General features: G+C 37.7%; 1 protein-coding gene across 2 annotated transcripts in view; it reads left to right on the top strand.

Annotated features, from left to right (window-relative positions):
• Window positions 1–26,236, top strand: part of zgc:110158 (uncharacterized protein LOC553590 homolog) — a 59,677-nt gene that overhangs the window by 19,569 nt on the left and 13,872 nt on the right. For both annotated transcript variants that reach the window (XM_043217750.1, XM_043217742.1), the window contains exon 5: window positions 19,844–19,933. In XM_043217750.1, coding sequence (XP_043073685.1) covers window positions 19,844–19,933 — 90 coding nt within the window. The remainder of the gene's footprint in view (window positions 1–19,843; window positions 19,934–26,236) is intronic.

The raw sequence follows: 26,236 nt of genomic DNA, 5'->3' as shown, positions 1-26,236 counted from the left end.
TTTTATCCAATGCGAATTACAAATGAACGCAACCTTTAATTTATTTGTTGAGTGATTTTCTTAATTAGAGTTTTTGTACATTTTCACTGATAGATTTACTTGGGCTCTTTTCAGTTTTAGGTTTTAATTTTAGTTATTAAATTTAACTGGTATTAAATCAACAAATTAAAATTATTAATTAAATTTTCCCAGTGCAGTCTGGTGTTTTTACACTTTATTTTATTTTAATAAAATTAATTTATTTGAATTTAGTTTTTATTTTTTAGTTCTGTTATTTTAGATTTTGAAGTTTCTTGTGAAGTACAGTGCTTTTAGCAGTTCATTTTTGATTAATATTAATAATACAGTTGTATTCGGAGTGGGGCATTCTTATTCGATAATGCATTTGATTGGACAAAAATCAGTGCATTCCAACACTGAGTCATGAACTTTTCCCCTCTGTTTTCATGGAACATAAATTCGTGAAGACTTTGCGAAGACTTGAAGACTTAAAATTTGCATACCTGCTTTACTTCGGTCGACTTTTTGTGCTGCATGGGATGTAGCTACGGAGCAAAATTGTCACAGCTGACGAAAGTTCAAACCTTCAACCTAACACTTACCGGCCCAGCTCTGCCGGGCCAGACTTCTTTTTTTGCTTTCTCCATCTCCTGGTCGTCCTCAATCACTACGAACCCCGTTGCTCCTCTGCGCTCTTCCCGTCAGGCTCTCTGGTTCTTCTCACAAATGTTCTCTCTCTCCGGTAGGGTTGGCAGGCGGTGCTGGCAGGACGCTGTTGGCGCGGCGTGCGTCTGGAGCTGTTGTAGCACATTGGCTGGTAGCAGCTTGTGAAGGGTGGCGCCAGTACACCAGACTCAAGTACCAGCTGGGCATCCAAACCCATCCCTGAACCAAAAGAGGCTTGCTTGGATCGCTTTTCTTTTCTTTGTATGTTTGTGTTGGTGCGAGCGCCTGTACATGTACACACTCAGACATGTTTGCATATGCTGCGTGTCGATGTGTGTTTGGACACTCGGCCTACGGCAGGCTGTTTTCTCAAGAGGGGCGCAACGCTTTACATCTGAGTACAGCGCAATCTATGCTTATTCAGACGGCACACGCTTGTTTTACCTACCCCTTTCATCTGAGAACCGCTGCTCCGCCTCGACTAATGGCTACAAACGAGAGTATCAACACAACAGATTACTCGCTTTCCAGTTACGCTGTTACATTATAGCTGTTGACACAAGTTGTGTTCGTTAGCTCTCAACGAGGCACTAATTAATGGGACACACAGCGAGAGGAAATGTTCATGATTGAGAGTGAGAAGCTCAGCTGGTATGGCTGTTGTTTCAGTTTTTTCTTTTAATCCAGCCACATGATTGCAATCAAACCACCAGGGTTCAAATGAATGCTCACCCGATGTGTGTCAATTGTTAATGATTTTAGCAGAATGACCAGTGGGCAGACTAATGTTGATATTTTAATAATTACATTTTTGGTGACAACAAAGATATTCTTATTCATATTGCTTTATAATAATAGTAATAATAATAATATAATAACAACAACAACAATATTTTTTAATTTCTTTGATTTAAGTAATTTAGGTATTTTTTGTAATAGTAATAATTTAATGTTAATATTTAATAATAATAGGAATAATATTGACAATTTTAAGCAATGTTGATTTATTATTATTAATAATAATAGTAATTTTAAATAGAAAAATGTTATGTTCTTAATTATTTTATCGTTTTATTTTAAGCAATTTAAGGCAAAGTTACTTCAACTTATTATTGTATATTGCTATAATAAAATTATGAACAATAAAAACAATAATCATGTAAAAAAATAGCTTAATTTAATTAATGTTGAGATAATAATAAGAATAATAATTTAAAAAATAATTTTCAAAGTTAATTTTCTTATTTAATTTAAGTAGTTTTCGGCATTGTTATATATTTAAATTTTTATATTTATTTATTATATAGTTTTATTATTATTATTATTATTATTATTATTATAGTAATTATATTATTTTAATAATTAGGCAGAATCCCAATTCTATTTTATACCCCTAACTGCAGTCAGCAATGTTAATGGTTTAATGTTAGCAAACCTTAACAATTTTTTGCAAACATTTCTTTTAAAAACATGACCGTAATATAACACATGAATGAATATATCATGAAACAAATGGTTATTTTTCTTTAAAATCTTTATTAATCTCAATAATGCTTACATTTGTGTGTCTTTTTTTAAAATATAAATATCTAAATTACTTAAGCAATTATTTTTATAAAAATACAATGATTAAGCGCTTTCTTAATATAAGTCTGAACAGGGCCCCAGTGTCTTTCCATCTTTGCAGTGAGGTCTGAATGCTGAAATTATGTACAATGTAAAAGGTGGCAGTTTTGCTGCAAAATGATGATGATGATCCATATAGATCGGCTGTGGAAAGCAGATTTTTTTTTCTGTCCGGATTTGTGTAGGGTCTTGTATATTATCATCATATATCTTATATAGAGTCTTGCATATATTGCAGCCAGTGACGGTAATGCTGTCAGATTACCATTGTCATTCCAGCAGCATCTCATGCCTCCCTGATGATTACACCTGCACCTTTATGCGTGTGTGTGTGTGAGGGAGGAAGAGAGCAAGAGTACATGGTCCCTTCTGTCTAGCTCTGAACCAACATTTGAACTTTGCGATGTTGACTTTTGTTGAAAGAGAACTTCAGAAAAATAGAGCTTAATCGGTACCTGTCCAGACCAATTTATCAGGGAGACAATTTAACGATTTAAGGTTTTTTTTTTTTTTTTTTTTGTAAGCTTGCAGAGAATAAAAAAATCCAGACTCTAAAGGCACCATTAGACCTTAAAATATTTCAAAACACTCCAAGCTCAATTTGCAGTAATACTCTCGCGCCGCTTGTCGATACAGGGTTGGAATAGGGCTGAAGCGGCACAGCTGTGGTACGGTTAGACCTCAGGCGGAGGCCCGCAGTAAGTCTCGCTACACACCTCATTTACATTCTATACCACACTGAAACCCCAGCACACCGCTCGCTCTTTCCTTGACCCGCTGTCCTTCTTGCAGCGTGAGAAAAGCGAAGAGAGTGAGAGAAATGGAAAAAGAAATAAAGGAGAATGGGAAGGAAAGAAATGAAGGAAAAACAAAGATCTCGTTTCTGCTTGCCTACAGTATAACCAGGCACAACATGCTTGAAATCTCTTCTGCAAAGGGACGTTTTGCCATTCACCTGGTTTCTATTTCAGCAGTTGAACTATGTAGTCCTGGACTGGGGGACTACCCAGTATAACTTTTTTTTTTTTTTTTTCCCCTAACAGTTTCTTTTGCTCACAAAAGCTGCATTTATTTCCTTTAAAATGCAGTAAAAACAACAAAATTTAATTCAACACAATTTAAAATTTATATTCTATTTAAATCTTGCCTTAAAACTCATTTATTTAGGATAGCTTTTAGTAAAAAAATTTATATTCTTTTTATATTATTTTTAGTGTTTTGAATGCATATTTTCTTTCTATTTAGTTTTTTATATGATGTATTTTATTTTATTCATTTATGTAAAATGCTTTGAGAAGAAACATTTAAAGGCAAAAATAAGAAAATAAAGATTATTATTGTTATAATTATTATTATTATTATTAATACATACAAAGCTGAATTTTCATTACTCCAGTCTTCATGTCACATCCTTCAGAAATCATTCTAATACGCCCATTTTATTTTTATTTAATTTTAATTTAATTATTATTGAAATTTTATCCTAGAATAACGTTCACTTATATTTTTAACATAATTGTTTACTTGGAGAATATTAACACAGCTTGGTTCATCATGTTGCCAATCTGCTTACACTTTTATGCAGATTGTTCTTCCTCTTGAGTCCAGTCCGTTGGAGCTCTCTGCCAATTTTTAATCGATAAAGTGAACGCGCTGTAATGTCGAGCGGTGCTCCGCGGACAGTTAGATGCATGTGATGCTGCGAGCTGCTCTGCTTCCACACGCTTCAGGAGGCTCAGTTGTGCGGCAGTGTTGACCCACTAATTAGTTAAATCACATGACTAAATTCTTATGGATTTTGCATTAGCACAAATGAAGTGTACCGCTGTAATTTGGTTGGTTTAGTTGTGTTAATAAAGGCGCTGGAGAGTTGCAGTGATCTGACAGGATCAGTCACTGCAGAGCCTGTTTGTGCACGCCAAAATATTTTGGAGTCAATCAGTAGTGCCTTAATGATTTGGATATTTGATATGAACCAGCTTTTCTTCAGGTTTTTTCCCTTTATATTTATTCTTTTTCTTGCTTTTATCATTGTCTTTTTTTTTTTTAGTGCTGGGTAACGATTAATTGCAATTAATTGCATCCAAAATAAAGAATTTTTATTTTATTGTTTTTTTTTTTTTCTTTTACTCATTTTCCTTTCATTTTTCTCTTTGTTCTATTCTCGTTAAGATGGGGTGGTCACGTCTTTCTTCAATTGCTTTCTTTTTTACGTTAACTTTTTTTCCAGCTTTATATCTCCCTACCTCTTTTTCTCATATGTTTTCTTTCTTTTTTAAATTTTTTCCGCTTTACATGTAACTATGATGCTCATGTGAGTGTTATAAGTTTGAGTGCAGCTTGCAACATTTCCAGAATCTTTTCTCTCTCCTTCACTGGCCGTGAATCTGTTTAAAGAAAAAAAAAAAAAAAACATAAAAAGCCTTTAAATCTGTTCAGGATCTAGTTCCTCATGACTTCATCAGCACTGAGACTTAGCTGGGAATAATGCAGTAATGACTAGAGGATTTTAATGTTTGTAAAAGCTGCAAGATTAACATTTTATTCAGCAAATAGATTTATTTCTTTTTATCCAAGTCATTACCGTTACGGCGGAACGCATTTCTTTTCTGCTCGCTGATGTCTGTGAGCTTCTCCCCCATGAATTAATGAGGGTCTTCTTCGTGGAGACGGAGAGGAAGGAATCTGTTCTCAGCCGTTCTTCAGCCTCTGGAGTTGTTTTTAATGTGTTGGTATAAACAGATCAGACAGACTTGGCCGTGTCCGCATGTACGGCATGCACACGTTTGGCATGGTGTCCATGGTAACGTTAATGTGCAAAATACTGCTGTTCTTAGCGCTGTAGACCGTCCTTGGCTCTTTGTCGTCCTCTATCATTTGATGACATTGTAGTCTGGAATTATTTTTCTCTCACACCGGTCACATGATAAAATGGTTACAGTGTTCGTATTTCTTTTATTACACTTCCTATTTTTGTTACCATTGTAATTCAAGGGATGTTTATGATGGTCAAGTAACTGACTAATTGAACAAAAAGCTCAACCTCTGCTTTACTGTAAGAATCTCTTTTTGCATGGGCGCTGGCATTGTAACGGGGAGTTGATTGACCAATCTAATAATTTGTCATCATTGTATTGTTAATTAGTCGAGGTCGCAGGTGTGTGTCGCAGAGGTCACAGGATCGCTGCATTGTGAATGTCATGACTAACACGATGAACTTAACATGACACAAACATGCCTAAACGCTGCTCTCAGTCAATTTCATTAAATTACAATTTGCCCTCCTGAACTTCAAACCAAAGAAGCGGGGGTTTTTTTCTAAATATTTTTTTTCCAATAATATTTAAAGGGCTATATCACTCAAAAAAGATTATCCTGTGATTTACTAACCTTCAAATCATCATAGGTGTATGAGACTTACTTCTTTCAGAATATTTTATTCGGAGTTACTTCTAATCATTGCAATAGGCGAGTGGTTCAGTTTAACAGTCTAAAACATCTTGAATAAAGTGCGTGCAAACCTACCAAAACGGCCCTCACGCTGCTCCCTGGGGTAAAAAGAGGCCTCCTGTGGCGAATCCATGCATTTTGTAAGATAAATATTCATTTTCAAATGTAATAAATGCTTTTTTTTTCTCATTTCTGCTGACTGTAGGATACAGAAGTAGTCCCGGTAGGTTATATAAGACGCACTGTGTCACGTGATTAGTGACGAATTACATTTGCGTGCACTTTATTTAACATGTTTTTAAAGGAGCCACCCTCTCACTGCAATGATAGAGCATAGAACATAGAAGTGTCAAGAATTTAATATTTCAACTCCGTCTGAAAGAAGAAAGTTACATATACCTAGAATGCTTCGAAGGCAAGTAAAAAGTAAAAAAAAAAAATCTCTCAAACAGAGATTAAGATTTAAACAACATTTTCTGCCTTTCACTGTTGTAGAAGTTTTCCCAAAAAGCTTCTCTATATTTGGCTAATATTGTTTTAGTCACCATATCTGACTTTTTTCCATGACGGTCACCTTATTGACTATTCCAACTATTGACTTACTTTTTGTTTGTTTCTTAATTTCTTTCCTTCTTTCCTTCCCTCCTTGATATATTTATTTTCTTTCTTTCTTGTCTCATTTTTCCGCCAGTCTAACTAAATTCAATTTAGAACTTTTTCTTTTCCATCTGAACCTCTAAAAAAAATGACATGAATCCGTTTTCATTCACTAAACAGCCACGCGGACAGATGCCTTCGGGAATGGTCTCGTAAGTCTAGTTTAAAATAGACCTCAAATGGTTCTCGAGAATTCGGTGTTCTCTCAATTTGACAAACTTTAACTAACTCTAATAGTTGTTCGGACAGTAGAAAGGAGACCCACATGGAATGCAGGCACGTTTGACGCGTTATCCTGCTCCTCTGTATATCAGAGAGTGCAGATTAATACAAATCCATCATTGACCAGTCGTGACACACACACACACACACGTGTTACAGTTTGCATGTTTGGTCTTCCCCACCAGCAAGTGTGATTTAGTGAGGGCCGATCATACACACAGACACACACACACACACACACACTCTCTTCCACCCACTTGCTGTGTTATGTGACGTGTTCTTCTCTCTTTATCTGGCAGCAGTGTGAAGCAGTCACCTCCTGGCATCTTCCGTTCAGTCCTGCTGTCATCAACACCATCAGACTGACAGCGAGAGAGCGTGTGTGCAAACAGCGTTATCCCGCCTCGTTCCTGTTACGATAGGAGCCCACACACTCGCACTGTTTTTTTTCACCGCTTCCCATGCTCCCTATCCAGCTTTTTCTCATACACACACACACACACACACAATCTCCTGCGCCTCCTTTTTTATCTTTTCCTCATTTATATTTATGTTGGAGTGTCTGGAACACGTGCGGTTTGTTTATAACGGAAATCTCACTCCCCCTTTCCCCCCTCGACTTATGCTGTGTGTTTTTTCCCTATCTTTTCCGTGCGCGCACACACACAGATCTGAGGACGAGGGGGTGAAAACCAAGCGGATTACAAAGCCAGTTTAATCTGGCTAAGGCACAGAGGGAATTTTCTCTCCCTTTTGCTGTCTCCACCAACCCCCTTCCGTCGCTCTCTCCCTCTTTCTCCTCTGATGGTGACAGAGAAGGTGACTGAGGAGCAGAGGCTCTGATTGGTTCAATTACGGCACAGATGAGCCGGCCAGACGCAGGCAAAAGTCATCCGTTATCTCGCGCAAGACCTCCCAGCCCCTGCATTATCAGCCCTTAATGCGCTCACTTCATATTCACGCAGGAGTTATTGCTTCGGACTCACGAAAGGGAAATGGAGTGACTTCGCGGAGATGCTTTACCTCAGCGCTGAACACCTGAGGGGCGCAAATGACTGTTTGAGGTATCACGGTTTATGTAATGGAAGTCTAAATGATAGTCTGAAGTCAGCGGACAAAGACATCTGTTATTTTTCCTCAGGCCAGACCGCCTCCTCCTCCTCCTCCTGTGTTCTCGTTTCGTGTGTTTCGGAGTTTAAAGTGACATCTCTCATGTCCTGTTATGACATATCGCCCCCTTAAGCCAGAGCAGGAAACCCCCTTTTGTTCTCGCAACTGACTTCTGTTAGCTACTGGAAACGGTCGCATTGAGCGAGAGCGCACAAGTTTGCAGGGTGCAAGCCAATCAAGCTAGCTTTTTGACAGCATGACAGCGTTTGATACGTGATCTGGCTGAATCGGAGCACTAATGATACTTTACAATGACACTCTTCCGTCACTAGCGTGTTTCGCTGTCTCATTTCCTATCCGTCATCCGTGGCAAAGTTGGATTTTCTCACTAATGGTTGATGCTAATTGACCGGCCGATTGACAAAATAGCTGTGCTAGGCTGTCATATCACTCTGCAGTCTTTTTATTCCTGCATAATAAAAGCTCAAAATTAATATTTAATACCCATTTATTTATTAATTTGATAAGTTGGTGTGATATAAGCAGGATAGTGTTCAGTCAGCAGATCATTATCTTAAAATAAACGGCGTAATGGTAATAATTATCATCCTGTTGAGCTTATTGCATTTAGAAATTGATCAAAGTCTTTGTCTCTCTCTCTCTCTCTCTCTCTCTCTCTCTCTGTCTCTCTCTCTCTCTCTCTCTCTCTCTCTCTCTCTCTCTCTTTCTCTCTTTCACTGGAAAATAAATAAATAAATAAATAAATATATACACATAAAAAAAAAAAAAAAAAAAAAAATATATATATATATATATATATATATATATATATATATATATATATATATATATATATATATGTGCTTATAAATACATGTATAATTTTATAGTGTATATATATACACTATAAAAATAAAAGTGTCAATAAACTTTTATTTTGACTGCGGTTAGTCGTGATTATTATGCATTGCCAAATTCAGTAGCAGATGTCTTTAGTGGCCAAGTCGACAAGCTCAATTTAGCCAAATATTGGCCTTACCTATATAGTTATCTTCTCCAAAGAGTTCTCTCTCTTGCATCGCTTCTTATTTCCTTCTTACTTTCTGTTTTACACACACTCTTTCTTTCTTTTCTCACTCTTTTATCCCTCTCTTTCCCCCCTCTGCCTTCTTGATCTGGGATGCCTGGGGGACGGAGTGCAGACAGGACCCGTCTCCATGGCAACAGCTTCGGCAAGCTGCTGACACCCATCCCCTATTGGTAAAGGGTGGGGGGGGTGTTCGATAGGGGAGGGAAGAAGAGAGGGAAGGGTAGAGGCAAGCGACACTCTTCCTTCTCCTGGGATTTAGCGGCCTGTGCGTTCACTCACAGAATTAGCATAGAGCAGGAAAGGGGGAGGGAGAGCTTGGAATTTTAGGGATGTGTGTGTGTGCGTGTCAGAGAGAGTGTGTTGGGGGTACGACTCTCTTCAGGGTCTTAAAGTCTCTGATTCTAGGTCAGTCTGTTGCCTGGAGGTTTGCAGTGTCATTGTTTGTATTATATTGTGTTATTTGGTTGTATTATTTTAAAGGTCCCATATTGTACACCTTTCTGGAGTTTTATTTTAGGTGCTGATGTCCTTAAGATTATATATTTGTGGTATAAGTAACAATAAAACATCTCAATGTATTTGTAAAGCTTCTCTCTCAGAAGTACTTCCAAAAACAGGTCGATTTTGGCCCGTATAATTAACATTCATGAGCCTCTCTTCTGATTGGCCTGTTGAGTTTCGAGTGACGCATGACCAAGCCAATCGAAGGTAACCAGACACTTTTAGGGCTGACGTCACAATTACCTCACAGCGCTAGCTGGATGCAAAACAAAGGGAAGACTGGAGGCAGCCCATTCAAACCAGCACAGATTCGGCTACATAAAGGAGCTTAAAATATCATCTTGTTGTGATGTTGGGTGCCAGAAGAGCCTCAAATTAGAAATGAATTTGCATACAAAGGTTTCAAAGGTTTGAGCTTGGTGAGATTTTTGGTCACCAGGGATGCATTTATTTGGTCAAAAACAAAAAAAAAAAAAAAAAATAAAATATATATAAATATATAAATATAAATATATATATATTATTGCTATTTGAATGCAATCCTTATGAAATCAATGTAGAGTTATGTAATATAATCTAATTTATTGCATTAACACTTTATTTACTTTGTTTCTGTTTTCTTGCTGTTTTTATTGATGCTGTGGTTAATTTTATAATGCAAAATATTTATAATGCATGTGTGTCAGAAAGTAGAAAGTTAAATTTTTTTTGGATCAGATCCTAAAATCTTAAATGTAAAAATATTAAGCCGCCAAGGATTTTGGTGAGTTTGGGTATAAATAAAGAATAAAATCTCCCAAAAATCCTAAAGCTTATACTGAGATTCCATACACATTGATCATGGTTTCCCAAGTGAAATAAATGTAATATTGGTGTTGTGGCAGTAACCATGGTTATTATGGTAAAATTTAGTAAAGGCAACGTTTGAGGCTTACTGGTTTTCCATGATGATTCTTAAGACCAAGCTTTTATAATGACATGAGATGTTTCACATAATGGGAAAAAGTTTGTTGTATTGAAAATACCCTGCTAAAGGATTTGTAGCTTTGTGCATCTAGCAACCGTGCCCTGTAATGACAATATGTCAACGTGAACATGATTACGAACGACATGGAAGTTCCTTTAAACGTGCATGCGTGAGCTATACCTCAAATCAGATCCAGAGGTTGGATGGAAAACTAGCGTTGACGGTAGGGGAGGGGTTAAATATCTAAAGGAAAACGGAGATCACTCTAAATGTATAGTTAATGCCTAACACACCCTGCAACACACTCAAACACGCACACACACTTTTGCCTCTTGTTGCATAACGCTGTCTCACACGCACCAGCGCAGCGGAGGAGAGAGAGAGAGAGAGAGGGATGAAATTCCATGACATTGAGGGAGTGATAAAGCTGTATGTGCTGTGGTGTGTGGCATGGCCTGCAGGGATATTTTGAGGTGTGTTGTTATTTATTCATGGAGACGCTGGTGCAGGTTGCCCCAATGACATGCAAGTGCCTGTTCGCAAGCTGCCAGCTGCCGAGAGGAAGCCCTGACAACTTTATTCGACTCCGCTCTCTTTATCTGCAGCATCTGATCACGTCCAAAGCAGATTTAAACACCACACGGTTGTTCTCAAATCATTCTTGTGGAGAAATTACGGGACCGCTCACCCAAAAATGAAAGTTCTGCCTTAATTTACTCACCCTCGTGTCATTTTCACTGACTTCTTCATATAAAACAAAAAGAATATATGTAAATAATCTTGTCAGTTAATTACTTTTAGTAACATAATTCCATAATGTCAAAGCAATGTGGTCATTTAATTTATTTACAGGCATGTCATGCTACATGACATTTAAAGCCAGGGAAGTGTATTTGCTGCAGAGCGCCCCCTGTGGTTTTTAGCTCTATATTACAAGCAGGCAGTTTCATAGACCACCAGTAGCATCTGTAAAGTTTAAGATGTTTGCGTCTGCTGTCCTCTGAGCTCTTGCACTCTTTACGGGTTGAGATCCGGCTTTACACTGGATTAAGAGATGTTGTTTATCTGACCTGTGTGCTCGCACCCTGCTGTGGACATTAGTGGAAAGCTTGCTCGGAGCACACAGGGGGTTCTGCACTAAAACCGGTCACTCGAAACATGTGCCCGTCCAAATTATTATGGTCACTGAGAGGTCATCGAAGTTTAAGCAAGGCTGAAGTGAGCAAGTGTAGAGAAAATCTCGGCTAATTGACCATCAGTCTCAGGCAGATGTACCAGTGGTGAACGAATGTGTGAATATCTAATTAAAATATATATATATATATATATATATATATATATATATATATTGTGTATGAGATTGAGAAGCTAATGAAGTCGTCTTCTCCTACAACTTGGTTTGCCTGCATGCTTAGTTTTTGAAATGCCGTACTGTCTCGTTTAACCGTAGTTAATTTTGTTTAGGCCTATATGGTATTGATTTTAACTTTGTCACAGCCGAAATCCTTGCGAGGTAGTGAGAAGACACAGAATTTTAAATCTTCTCGCATACGTAATCTCACATCTCAAAGGCCCACGCTGTTCACCCAAGTTTATTTACAGTAGCTGCTCTTTGTGTCGCTTCAGAAGTGTGAGGCACGTTTTGGCGCAGGTCAGTGTGTAAGGAGTGTGTCTGCCAAAGGCTTCTGGGTGACAAAAATGGGTTAAGCTGGCTCATCATAACATGTTTCAGTTTTAGTAATTTCACATTTTTTTTCTTCCCTTTCTCAACCTCGCCCAGAGACACAGTCATGCCCTGGTTCAGTATGGCGTAGGCTATCCCTGTACGGTAATTTCAGTCAGTTTAAATATTAGAAATAATACTGTGCAGTTACTGGACACACTCATTATCATTATCATTATCAAAGTTAAATGTTGATATGTAATAGAGTGCATCTATTTATACATTTGCACAGAAACATTTAAAAATACTGTATTTTAACATTTTATCTGATGTTTATGAGGTTTGTTTGCAGGTACTTTTTATTCTTTTTTAAGATGATTATTATTACTATTATTATTTAATAAATTACGTTTTAGCATCAAAACATTTAGTATTTACTGCATGGCTTTTTAAAAATTTATTTAAATTTACTCAAAATGCTGATTATTTACAATTTATCACATACCACGATTCAAGCTTGGGTGTTTTTTTAATTCAAATTCAAATTCAAGTATCAAAAGTACAAATGTGTTAAGCAACACAACTTTTTTAATACTGATAATGGTTTTAAAAAAAAAAAGGATCATGTAACAAGTCCGTAGATGAAATAAATTAAATTTTAAGATCTATTTAAATTAAAAGGTTAATTTTTAAATGATAGAAATATTATACAGTATTATTGTTTTTATTGTATTCTTGAAATTTGAACTGCATCCTTGGTGTGCAAAAAAAACACAAAAAAAAACGAACCTTTCAAAATTAACATTGAATTATTTACAAATGCATTATTACAATTATTAAAAAATGTGAAATTGCTTTTCATTTGAGTCTTAACCCCATTCATTATCTAATGTGTCAGTCGCTGGAGTTCACATTGCTTCCACAGTAGAAAATTCTTCATGCTTTGCCTGTGGATTAAGAGAGCAAGTTCCAGTGTTACTGTACATAATATGCCTTCTCTCACTCCTGCCTTGTATCTTTTAGCTGGGGCATTGCCTGTAACTCTCCCCGAAGCTGCGAGTTTAAAAGTGCACTGCCTCATTTTGCATTTCGGATTTTCTGCGGGCCAAGAGGTGCGCTCCAAGGTGTCGTCGACCCCCTCTTACCCGGGTCACGGAGGAATCGGACACTGTGAGCGCACACCAGAAACTCCTCGGTGCTCTCCCTGTACCGTTCTCCGTCCCTCTCCTGTTTCTCTTCTGCATAACTGCTTCTCTCCCCACCTCTCCCTCCCTCACAGTGCCTAATTAATGGCATTAATTATCTCCAATTAGCAGTGTGGTCTTGGCAGCAGTTTCTGTCCCCTCATTTCTTTTGTTTCACAGAGGTCTGTGACACAGTATTCTCCCTGTGGGGCTGTCACCGGCCTAATGAAAGGCTACAAGGCCTGGCTTTCACCTCTCTCTCTCTCTCTCTCTCTCTCTCTCTCTCTCTCTCTCTCTCATTCTGTTAGAGTACTTCAGCACGTTAGCCTCATTAGCAGTAGTTCACAGCACCGGAGTTAAGTTTGCCGAGGCGGATCTGCTGTGTGTTTTCCCACACAGGTGTTTATCTCCGTGTCTTATCTGTGGAGTGGGTCAGCGCGGCTCATGTGAACGGACACGCTCGGGGGTATCGGTGTGTTTGCGTTGAAACAGTTTCCAGGCCGCAGGTCTGAGTGGAACTTAATGACCCGATGAACGTGCTTTGGCTCTGAAAGACCGCTTTGGTTAACCTGCTGTCGCTAGTCCAATTATCGCATAATTTGTCTGCGAACATTTTGTAGAAGATCGTCAGTACGGGAAGCATGCGCAGCCATTTGACAAAGCTGGCGAGGATTGTGTTTGTGTTGACGGACATGAAAGCAGTAAAGATGAGGATGGCGTCTCTCTCAGGTTTTAAAATATTTCAAAGCTGTGGGAATTTGTCACTAGTTTTTGCCCTTTTTTTCCTGGGTTTTACAATATTGCAGAAACAAGACAAAATATAACAACACAACGTCATACAAATCATTTTATGTGATCTCTATGTGTTTGTTATTAATTTGTAATTTTTTACAAATATTATTATATTATTATAATTATTATTATATTATATTATATTCATTAACGTTATTATAGTTACATGAATTAACAGTGAAAAATGATTTATTCATCTGATTTAAACTATTTTGGTTAAAATTTATTTTTTTTTGTAATTTTCTGTCTTTTTTTGGTCAAAATGTCACTGGGATAGTTTTGTCCATGATCGTACATAGTGTTGATTTTGTTATGCGGACCTGGCAACCCTGGCGAACCCCATAATTCATTATTAGAACTACAGATTTGTCTTTATTGCGCTATTTTTCTTATTGCCGTTAAGTATGCCTTTTTATCTGTAAACAAACTTTTTAAACAGGCTAAAGAAGGAAAAGTTTTAACACGGGTGACATGTAGAAACCGGTTTTAGGTCCGCATAGTTCACATGCAAAGGAAGGATTTAAAGTTCTAGCTGCTCTGTGCTTGGATAAGCTTTAGTTAGTGGACTATCCTCACCTCACAACCGACTTTCACTTCACTTTCCTTCACACCTTCTTACACACGCACATCTCCCATTCAGTTAACGACACATCTGTCTGCAGCTTGATTATGCATGCAGGTCTCTCCAGCTAATCTTTATAGACTCAACTCCAGCTACACAGGAGAGTACGCGAGAGATGGGAACAGAGCGAAAAGGGAAGAGAGACTCGCGGGACCGAGAGAAAAGCAGGGATATGGAAGCCACCGGAGAGAATGCCATCAGGAGTGATTTGGAGAGGAGGAGATGTGGAAAGGTTAAGGACGCTGGACCGAGCTGAAGGGTCCGATCCTCGCCCCCCCGCTTTGCACTCTGCCCGCTGAATCATTTTTAATAACCTGCACATCCGCTCAGAGGTCTGTCCTCAAAGAAGAGTGTATTTACAGGAGCAAGTCATTCAGGGATGCCACAGGTCCCGCCACTCGGCCCGATAACATTTAGATGTGGGAAGTTTTAATTGACTGAACTTCAGCTTGAAATGTAAATGAATTAGAGTAGTAGCCTTGGTGGTGTTTTTATCAAGCTTAGATTCTTAAGACATGTTTGTTTTGTGAGTGGGAGTGTGGTGGTGTGTAGAAACTGGTTAGCAAAGAAACCTGTAAACACAAAAATAATAATTAATAAAAAAAAAGGCAATTTGTTTGGACATAATGCCATAGCAACACCATAATTGACACCAATATATATATATATGTGTGTATATATATATATATATGTATGTATATATATATATATATATATATATGTGTGTATATATATATATATATGTGTGTATATATATATATATATATGTGTGTGTATATATATATATATATATATATATATATATATATGTGTGTATATATATATATATATATATATATATATATATATATATATATATATATATATATATATATGTGTGTATATATATATGTGTGTGTGTGTATATATATATATATGTGTGTGTATATATATATATATGTATGTGTGTGTGTGTGTATATATATATATGTGTGTGTGTGTGTATATATATATATGTGTGTGTGTGTGTGTGTGTATAGTTAGTATATGAATGTATATAGGCAGGTTTTTTTTTTTTTTTAAAGATTAGTAAAAGCTGTTAATGCTGAGGCATATCAATATGGTAGTCGCACAATACCATGATATTTCTATCGTATTTTTCTTAGCATGGTTCCACCCCACACTTTTTTTTTTCCTTTTTTTTTATATTTTATCATAGCCACATGTGTCTTATTTTCTCGAGCACTGGTTGTCGAATATTAGTTTTGCAACTGGTGTTGAGATGTAAACCCCAAGTGTTTATACGAACATGCTGGAGTGTTTGTTTACTTGTGCAGCGGGTATTGAGTACCGTGCCGAAGCGTAATACCCGAGAGAGCGTGTTGTGTGTGTATGTTTATGTTTACATGAGTACTGTTATTTAGTGGCTGGTGTAGAGGTGTGTATACCGAAATGAGCTGCTGTTTAATGGCTTGATGAGATGATGGCAGTAATCAGTGAGGAACGAGACGAGCGCTGAAAAGCTTGGTCCCTCCCTTCTCTCATGCATGCGCACACACACACATACACATGCACACGCTCTCCCTACTGGCAGATGATTGACGGCCTGAGGGTTTTAATGGCACTGTAGAGGGAGAGCTGAGGTCGGAGTTGTCATGGCAACAAGGCGAAGGAGGCCTCTTTCTCCCCCTCTTCCTCACTCTCTCTTTATGCACCTGAACAGAGCCGCATCTTACTCGCAGGACTGGGTTTTACACACACACACACACACACACACACACACACACACACACACACACACACACACACACACACACCCTCTGTCTGGTGTATACACAGCTCTTTGTGTGTTTAAGCGTGTGTGTATGAAGCCATATCTAGCCACCGCAGTCTCTCTCTCTCTCTTTCCTCGTAAAAGAGCTGGAGCCCGAGCACTAATACTCTCTGGTCGCCCCGGGTTACGGTTCACCACACGCCCCCTGTACTGCTGTGTTAGCTGGGATTGGTTGGGTTGGCGAGGGGGGACAGAGCGCGCGCGCGCGCGCATGCATGCGTGTGTGTGTTGGTGTGTATGCGTGGCACAGGGGGTGATGCTGTATAACAGCTCTATAAGAGCCACAGATCTCAGAGTGGAACAAGGAACCAGACACTGTTCACAGACACTCACCTCCCCTGAGTATTGGATCAGTACCAGCCACCAGTATCACAATGTGTGTGTTTAAGGCCAAACTCTACCTCAGTTTTTTTTTTCTTGCCTGCCTCTTGAATGCGTTTGTGTTTATTATGGCTAGACGATGTAAGCTGAGATTCTATCTTATTATCTTTCAACCTTTATTATTGTCACGTATTTTCAAAAATCAGTATTTTATTGGTTCGTTTCATCATTCCTGTAATGCCTGATAAAGCAGCGTTTGTAAACGCAGTGCTACTTTGTGCAGCCAATGCGGAAAAAAAAACAAGTATCGGTAATATCTGTCAACATAAAACTGCTTCTGATCCGTTTAAAAAATGACTCATTGCAATGATTTAGTATTGACTTTTTCTTTTAAGAGACAATAACTTTGAAACGATGCACTTTCAGGTGTAAAAATTTGCAGGTTGTTTTCATTCTGTTACACGCTGCATGAAAGGTCAAATCCTTAATAGGGAAGATTTTTTTCTTCTGTAGTTTTCTGTGATGTACATCCAACTATAAAGATTTATTAGAAGGGCTTGGTTTAGTTCAATTGTTATTTTTGGATGTGAGCTTGTAGTTGTTTGTAAGAAAGGAATGAAGTTTAAGTGAAGTAAATAAAGCGGAAATGCCTTACATAATTAACCAGAAAGAAGTCTGACATTTCACCAAAAGTGAATTTTCATTTCATCTGTCTTTAAGATGAAAGATGCGCACAGATCAGTGAATCGTAGGGTTTAATTTATTAATTGAAAATAGCAGGTTGAACTAATTCACAGAAATGAATCGAACTTGCCAAATCAAATGGCATTTTTCTACTGAAGCTTGCATTACTGTCTTAGCACTGTCATGCTTTTGAGAAACAAGACAAGGAGGAATTGTAAAACTAGTCTAATCACACAGTCTTTAAAAAACTTAATGGCCTAATGGAAAGCACATTAAAATCATCACAATGTTGCTTAAATTTAGATTGCCAGAAAAAAAGAATTTTCAATAGTTCGCATATAGCAGAAACGTCTGTTAACATCTGAATTAATGTGCTAAGATTTCACTGAATCATAGTTTAAAACCGATTCAGTGTATTTGATTCGTTGAAATAGCCAGTTTAATTAGAATTATTTTAACTGCTTCATAGAAACTGTTTTGGTACTCGAAGTTTGACGACATATTTGCGAGATGCATGACGAACAGTTGCTGTCAAGGTGCAGAAAAGTATGAAAGACATTTTCTGAATGCTCCATCTGGTTCAACTCTAATATTCAAAAGCTACGAGAATACACAAAAACGACGACTTTATTCAAAGATTCGGGCGCCGGAAGGGGTAACAACACGAAGGTGATTAATGACGAAATGTAAACTTTGGGGTGGAGCAACCCTTTAATTGGTAGGAAACTTTCTTGCCAAATAATAGCAAGCAGCAGCAAAATCTTTGCGCCTTCCAGCCTTCCTCAGTGTTTGCGTTACAGGAGTAAACCGGAGGAGACGTTCTCAGTAAGCTCCGCCCACTAACCCTTTGGGTCGTGTGTGTGTGTGTGTGTGAGAGACTGTGTGAGCTTGTGTATGTGTGCGTTTGAGGTCAGAGGTGGCGTAGCTGTTTGTAGGGCGGCTGTAGAGAGGTTTGAGTTACAGCAGGGGGAGGGAGCGTGTGAGCCGACTGCCAGCTCTTGCTCTTTAATCCTCCCTCTCTTTCTCTTTTTCTTACTTTCTCCTTTACCTTCCCCCCTTTCCCTCCTTGTTTAGTCTCTTTTTCCTCTCGTTTTCACTCACTCGTACACAGACTCGCACAATGCGCCTCGTCTCCTTCCATCTTCTCTCTCTCCGGTAGAACAGGGCAGACTGGCAAGCACACAAGCCCCCAGCAGCAGCAGCAGCAGCAGACTGTTAAAGAGGTTTGAAAGAGGGAACGGGGCCAACGGAGGAAAGGGGCCCCAGTCTCTAAGTGTTCCACTAGCTCAGGAGATTCCACTTGAGGCTCCTCTCGCTCTGTTTGCTTTTTTTATGCCCCTTTTACGAGGGGAAGTATGTACACAGATACACAAGAGCCGAGCTGTAGTGCAGGCGTTTTTCTGATGCAAATAAATGTCTCGTGTTCGCACTCTAGTTGAATGTGCAGGGTTTAGCGAGAGCGATCTTCTTGTGTAAATGCACAATGATACTTAGCATTCTGCTCTGTTTTAGAGCCGTGTAGCGAAGTTGTACAGCTAAAAGCTTTGTTTGCTTTAATTACACAAACTGTAATATATCAAGTTCTGCTATTCTGTTTCTTTATAGTCTTAGTTGTATTGTGTCTGCTCAACTCTTGTTAAAGTATTTGTCTTGTAAGACAGTTGTTGTTAATCGAGGCAGAAAACAAACCAAAAAAACGATTTCTACTATGTTTAATTGTTTTGTATTGTACTAAAACATCTACCTGATTAACAGATGGAATGAATATTATGCCTATTATTACAATTTCAATTTCAAAAGTGTGATTTATTTCTTTGCCTTTTTTTTGGGGGGGGGTTCTTTAATGTATATTTTATATAAAATAACCTGTATGTTAGTGCTGTCGTGATTAATTACATCCAAAATAAGAGTATTGTTCATATAATTACACATACAGTGAATATTTAGAAAATATGCTAAATATTTTCAGGTATATACATTATATTATTATTTATATATGTATATGCATAGCAGTTTTTCTTAAATATATACACAGGTGTGTTTGTATTTAACAATTTCTAATAAATATACACGGCAAACACATTGTGATTTATATATATATATATATATACATATACGTGTATATATATATATATATATATATACATATATATATATATATATATATATATATATATACATATATATATATATATATATATATATATATATATATATATATATATATATATATATATACGTGTATATATATACATATATATATAAAAGAAATAATATGATCTTCATCTGCACATTCTGTATGTCCAATATATGAGACTTATAAATGTACTGCATTACACTCATAACTCAAAAAACATCAAACAATGCACTATAAATAAGGTCACATTGACATCAAAGTAGCATTGCTGTTATATTAGTCTTGTATCATGGTTGTCTAATATCTGTATTAACATGCTCTCTCTGTCTGTTTCTCAGAGTGCAGCAGCAGCCCCCAGCCCCGTAATGGGCAACATGCCCCCCAACGACGGCATGCCAGGTGGACCCATGCCCCCTGGTTTCTTTCAGGTAAGCGCAGCTGGTTTCATTCTCTTCTTTGCTTTCTTATTCATTCATCACCCTGTCACACCTGCGCTCCATTCGTTCATTCATTCATTCATCCATTCATTCACTCTCTCTCACTCTCCCTCTCTCTCTCTCCCTCGTTCTGTGTGTGCGTGGGCTGCTGGTGGGTCTGTCTGTGGCTGTGGGCGGCTTGACAGCAGCCTGGAGCTCTGCTGTCTGTGTGAGATCATTCTGAACTTCTGTTTTTTGCACAGTATTATTCCTCACTGGTAAGATGGAAGCTCAGAGCATTAAATGTTAGTGGAAAGTAGCTGTAGTTTCATTTCTGGAGCTGTATTACATCCTATCTCAACTTATTGAGACCCCAATACTTACTCAACAACTAATATCTGGAGTTTGGATGTACATTTGAATTTATGTTCTGTCATCATTTACTCACAAACCTGTATGAATTTCTTTGTTCTGCTGAACACAAAGAAAGATACTTTGAAGTTTGTTTTGGTTCACCACTGATATCCATAGTATTTTTTCCTACTATGGAAGTCAAAGTTGACCCAAAACAGCCTAGTTGCAAATATCTTCCTTTATGTTTTGGCAGAACAAAGAAATTCACACAGGTTTGGAACTACTCAAGGGTGAGTAAATGATGACAGAATTGAAGTTTTTGGGTGAACTATTCCTTTAAGAATCAGTGGAAGCAGTTGCTGCTGATTATCAATCAACTGTGTTACGAAACATTTAACCGTGACTCCGAGAGAGAGAAAGTGAATGAATAGGATTTTCACTCTTCATATTTTGTTGTATTTTTTCCCTGCTAAGCTTTCTCCTGTTCTTTCTTTGTCATTCCTCTATCCATCTGCTTGCAGCTTTATTCATTCCATACTGCAGGTCGTGTTGTGTTCATGAAGGTCCTGTACTTGTTAAATGTGATGTGGACATTTGCAGTTTTCTCTCTCTGATCAGTTTCTTAAAGCCATTTTGATGGCCTTCTTTATCAGTAATACAGCAACACTGAAGTTTTTATTACTAGATTTTATTTGTCCTGAAGAAAATGCGAGCGGTACTCTCCTGTGGAAATATTGCTGCCTTTATGCTTTGCAGTTGCTAAGGACTTCTGAGTGTTTTTTAATGGTTGCTAGGTGGTTACTTGTTGGCACATGTCAAAATAAGCCAAGTCTTTATGATATTCTGTTCTCTAGATATGGTCCCTCCCTTCATTCTTATTTTTTCGCCCGTTTTATCGTCCGCCAGATTAAAAGCTCTTCTCAAGACAGTCGATTTGAGTTGCTATATGTGTCTGTAATACAAACAGTGCAGAAAGTTTACATTTTTAGCAGTGATGCATGATATATCTGCACCATGCTGTCATCAATTCTAGAGGTTTTTTATGTTTATTTTTATTTAATGGGGCTGGCTGATATCGTATAATTAATGATGTATAGCGATTTTTCTCCTTATGTTTTCTCTTTGCTGTCATCGAACCTTAAGTTCATCTAAACACTAATAGCAAATGTCAAAATAAATATGAATTTTCACACTGTACCTTATAATGTTGTGATGCTTAAAAAACGATCATTTATGCTTTTACACGGGTTTTGTTTATAGCTTATTTGATGAAATATTTTTATGCTATCGGACATAAAGTGAAAATAATTAACAACTTGTTGGTGAATATGTGTGCATTGCTAATTATTAGTGGCCTATTCAAATCTTTAATCTTCAGTGTGAGCAATAGTAATGGTGAAATTAATTAGAAAGTGCTCAGACATCAGTTTTTCATTACAATTTCCTCTACTTGTCATGAGGTGGAGATTTAGTTTATTTATTGCGTTCAAGAGCTTTTTAATTTTCATTTCTGTGTTTACATGAAACATCACAAGGACTTGCATACAAGCACGGACACACGTAGCCTCATAATCAAACATGCTTGTACACATCCACAGCCCTTCCCATGATGCAGCGGGGGCGGTGGAGCGTTTGCTCAGTGATGGACAGGTCTGGCATTTGGCAGTGTTAGTGATAAGGCAGAGCCGAGGGAGGAGACTCTTTCGACCGCTGTCTGGAATCTCCGCTGTACTGGGAGGGAAGGGTTAGGAGAGCAATATAGGGGAAAGGTTTGAGGAGGAGGAGGAGGAGGAGGAGGAGGGAGAGGTGCGGAGGAGATTTTTGGAGAAGCAGAGGAGTGCTATTTATATCAGCTCAGCGCTGAGGGAGAGAGAGAAGAGGTGTGAGGTGTTCTGGCGCGTTTGAGGGTGTGTGTGTGTGTGTGTGTGTGTGATTGCTGCTCCTGAGATTAGTTTCTACCACATCATTGAGAGACCAGGACTGTGTGGGTTTTGGTTCATTCATCTGTTTAGGAGAGATGCACAATATAGACATTTTAGCTCATACTTGATACATTTTATAATAGCTGAGACTATATCCTGTACAGTGGTGTCTGCTGATTAAATAACAGTACTTCAGTCTAGGATTTTATACGGTTCTATTAAAATTGGGAATTAAATCAATATAATATTAGAAATAATTGTGCCAAATTTTGTTTTATACCATCGTTTAAGTACATTAGTGTACAATGTAAATTTGAGATTAAAGTCATAAAAATATGACTTTTTTTGATTTTATGAACACTTTCATTCAAAACTTCGGGGTGGGTAAGATATTTGTGTTTTCAAAGAAATTAATAATGTTATTCAGCAGGAATGCATTAAATCGCTGACATTTTATTCAAATAAATTCTTGATATTTTTATTTTAATCATTTTAATATGAGATACTGAAACATTGCTGAAAATAAATGTTTCTTGAGCACCAAACCAGCGGTTTATAATAATTTCTGAAGGATCATGTGATTTAATAAATATTTTAATAATCGTGGCTGAAAATTCAGCTTTGGCATTACAGGAATAAATTACAATAGTAGAATATAAAATGTAAAATGTTAATTTTAATATGAAGATTTTACTGTTTTTACTGAGACTGATTTAAAAACTTTTTCCTCATTTAATTATCAGGTTTAAATGGGATCGTGAAGTCCAGATTTTTCATATGAAATTGCTAAAAATGTATGTAAAAAAACAAGCTACGGTATTGCTTCCGATACTTTTGATCACACCGGTCAGGATAATAGAAAAATGCAGATATTTGACAACATGGTCACCAGTACCCCTGCTTTTATTGTGTAGAAGTTCAGGAGGAATGGAAGTGAACGGGTGTTACTGAAGGACCAAGATTGCTCAGCAGAGAAAGGCAGACAGCAAGCAGAAGAGTGAGCGCTTCCACTGCTGTGTGTGATGAGGTGTAATGAACAGTCATGACCTCGGTGCTACTGTGAGTTAAAGAGGCCTTGAGCATCCCTAGACCCCTCTAATCCTTCCCTCAGACCCACTCTGAAAAAGGCAGGCAGCCAGGGAAAACACTCTCTCACACACACACACGCTCATGTATTCCTGTTGTATCGGCGCATGGTTTCTGGGACAGTCAGTGGAGCAGCTCTCATGCCAGACCCCGCAGCGATCCTCTCTCACAGGGAGGTCAGAGACAGGTCATGGCTAAATCGGAAACAAAAATCTCCCAAAACCAGCTCAAAAAGTCCTTACCTAAGCTGCAAGTGTTTATCGGTGCACATAATTCATGCATGTGTTTATAAACGGGCTGCTTGTATCTCTAAATGAATGTTGTCCCATGTAATTACATCAACCTAGCAATGCTTAAGGGGATAGTCCGCCCCGAAAATGAAAATTCTTTAATTTACTGACCCCTCGTGTTGTTCCAAACCTGTAAGAAATGGTCAGTTTTACATTCCTGTTGACTTCCATAAAATATATTTTGAAGAATGTTGCTTGCCAAACAGTTTCAAGTCCCGTTGAAATCTATAAGAAGATATTTTTAAGAATGTTGGCAACAAGACAATTTCTGTTCCCACTGATTTTTATAAGATGATATTTTAAGGAATGTTGATGACCACTATTAACTTTGCGAGGAATATATTTGGAAGAATGCAACTAACCAAACATTTTGATGTTCTATTGAGTTCTATGAGAATGTAGAATGTTGATAACCGAAAACGTTTTAGCTCTCATTGACTTTTATATGAAGATATTTGGAGGATAAGAAGATATTTCAAAGAACATTAGTAACCAAACATTTCTGGTTCCCAATGACTTCATTTTCAAAAATGTTTGTTATCTGACAGTTTCTCTTCCCGTTGACTTCTATAAGTAGATATTGTGAAGAGTTTCAGTGACCACAGTTTCAGTTCACATTGACTTTAAGGAGGTATTTAGAAGGTAGGAAGAGATTTCGAAGAAAGTTGATAACAGTTTCTCTTCCTATTGACTTCTATATGTAGATTCCACAGTTTCGAGTTCTAATGACCTTCGCAAAAAAATAAAAAAGAAGTCAATGGGGCCCCAGCGGTTTAGTTCCAAACATTCCTCAAAATATCTTCTTTTGTATTCTGCAGAAGAAAGCAAGTCTAAGGTCTGTAAGGATATGAAGATAAGCGGATGATGACAGAGTTTTCGTTTTTGAATGAATTATTCCTTTCAATTCCCTATTATGTTGTGCTCCTTTTGATCGTTTTAATCATACGGACAGTAGAGAAATAACAAAACTGTACTGAAAAAGTGTCCAGCTGCTTTTGTGTATCAAAAGCATCTTAACTTACTGCTATAGGCCACTTGTCAGACCCTGACTGTGCTGTATCTCTTTCGGTTGTGTTATTTTTGTTGCCGTGGGTGGGTCAGTGTTGCACCCTGGGCAGATGTGTTGTTCTGCAGCTGCGGTCTGTGTGGCAGCTCCGGTCATCAGCGAGGAGATTTCCGGTCGTGTTGGATGGATGGTTTCCTCAGCCGCTCTGAAACCAGCGGGAGGGCTTGTCTGAGGTCTGAGCACTGGCCAAAGGTCAAGAGGCAGTAATAAGTGCGGGTCACAACCGCATACACAGACTCGACAGGGCGGTGAAAAAACTACCGACTATGAAAAAACAGCCTATTCTGCCTCTCCTCGCTCAGAAGATTTTCTTTTCTTCTTTTGTTTATTCGCTAAACTTCAAAGGCGTTATTGCGTTTAGCATTGAAACGTATCGCATCTGTTTACTGTGTAGACAAATAGTAAAGACGTTCACGAATAATTATTGTTGCACCTCTGTGAGATACGTGAACTCCTCTGTTTGTGAGAGTTTTGCTTTGTTAATACTGCCCCCGAGTGGTCGGGAAGAGCTATTGCAGCCGTCCTGCCGCCGTCATTCAGATTGTATGAATACTGTCAAACTAACTGCCCCTTTAGGGCCTGGGAATGGAGATTGAAGGGCTCTCTGTTGATAGCCATGCCAGTAAGTGGCAGGTTATTATCTTCTCCAAGGTGTTGGAAGTGATTTTAATATATTGCTGTTTTGAGATCTTTCCCCGATGAGGCAGGACTGCAGCGTGACTGTGATTGGATGAACACTTCTGTAGGGACGCTAATATAGATGCACAGGACCCATAATGCCATATGTTTCACATTCAGGCTTGTTGTTCGGGGATGCAGAGGAACAGAAGCAAAGCTCCTCGGTTGTTATTAGTCATATAGTCTCATGTTCCTTTACAGAACCATTTTGGACTTGAGCTCAATGGCCTGTTGATCATTAATGAACACTAATGGAAGCTCTGTGCAGTAGTTATATGGAGTTAAGGGTTTAATGGGTTTAATGTGACACATATTTCGTGGAAATATTTCTGCAGCACGTACTGTACACAAACTGCGATGCTTTCTTTACCGAAAACGCGTGTGGCGTCTACTCATGCAGAACTTGCCAACTTAGTACAAGCGCCTTGCTATGCGTTCGCTAAAATGATCGGAGCGGGAGCTTCTTTTTGTTTTCCTTTATTAAATTGTGTACATTAAAAAAATGTGAACTACGTAAAATTGTGAACATTATTTTATAAACCTAATGCAATCTTTTAACTGATTTAGCGCTGTTGGTAAATACTGAATTGTGCATTGTCATTCTATATTTATACACATTTTAACTAACCTCTCGCAAGTCTCAGAATGAATATTCATTCTTCACACTTACATTATAATCTAGTGATTCTTAAATTCACGTCTTGTAGCGGTTTACATTTTTAGTGAGGACATTTTTCGTATAAATTTGTTTTGTTGTTATGGTTTACTTAAAATGTAATATACAATGTATTAATAATATAATAAAATTTTTATATCTATATAAAAATATTTCAAATATATAATATTTAAATTTTTATTATATATATATATTTAATATAATAGTTAAATATATCCCTTATATGAAAATAAATATCTAGTT

This window comes from Puntigrus tetrazona, chromosome 2 (genome assembly GCF_018831695.1).
Source record: "Puntigrus tetrazona isolate hp1 chromosome 2, ASM1883169v1, whole genome shotgun sequence".
NCBI lineage: Eukaryota > Metazoa > Chordata > Actinopteri > Cypriniformes > Cyprinidae > Puntigrus > Puntigrus tetrazona.
This window is presented reverse-complemented; position numbering and strand designations above follow the sequence as displayed.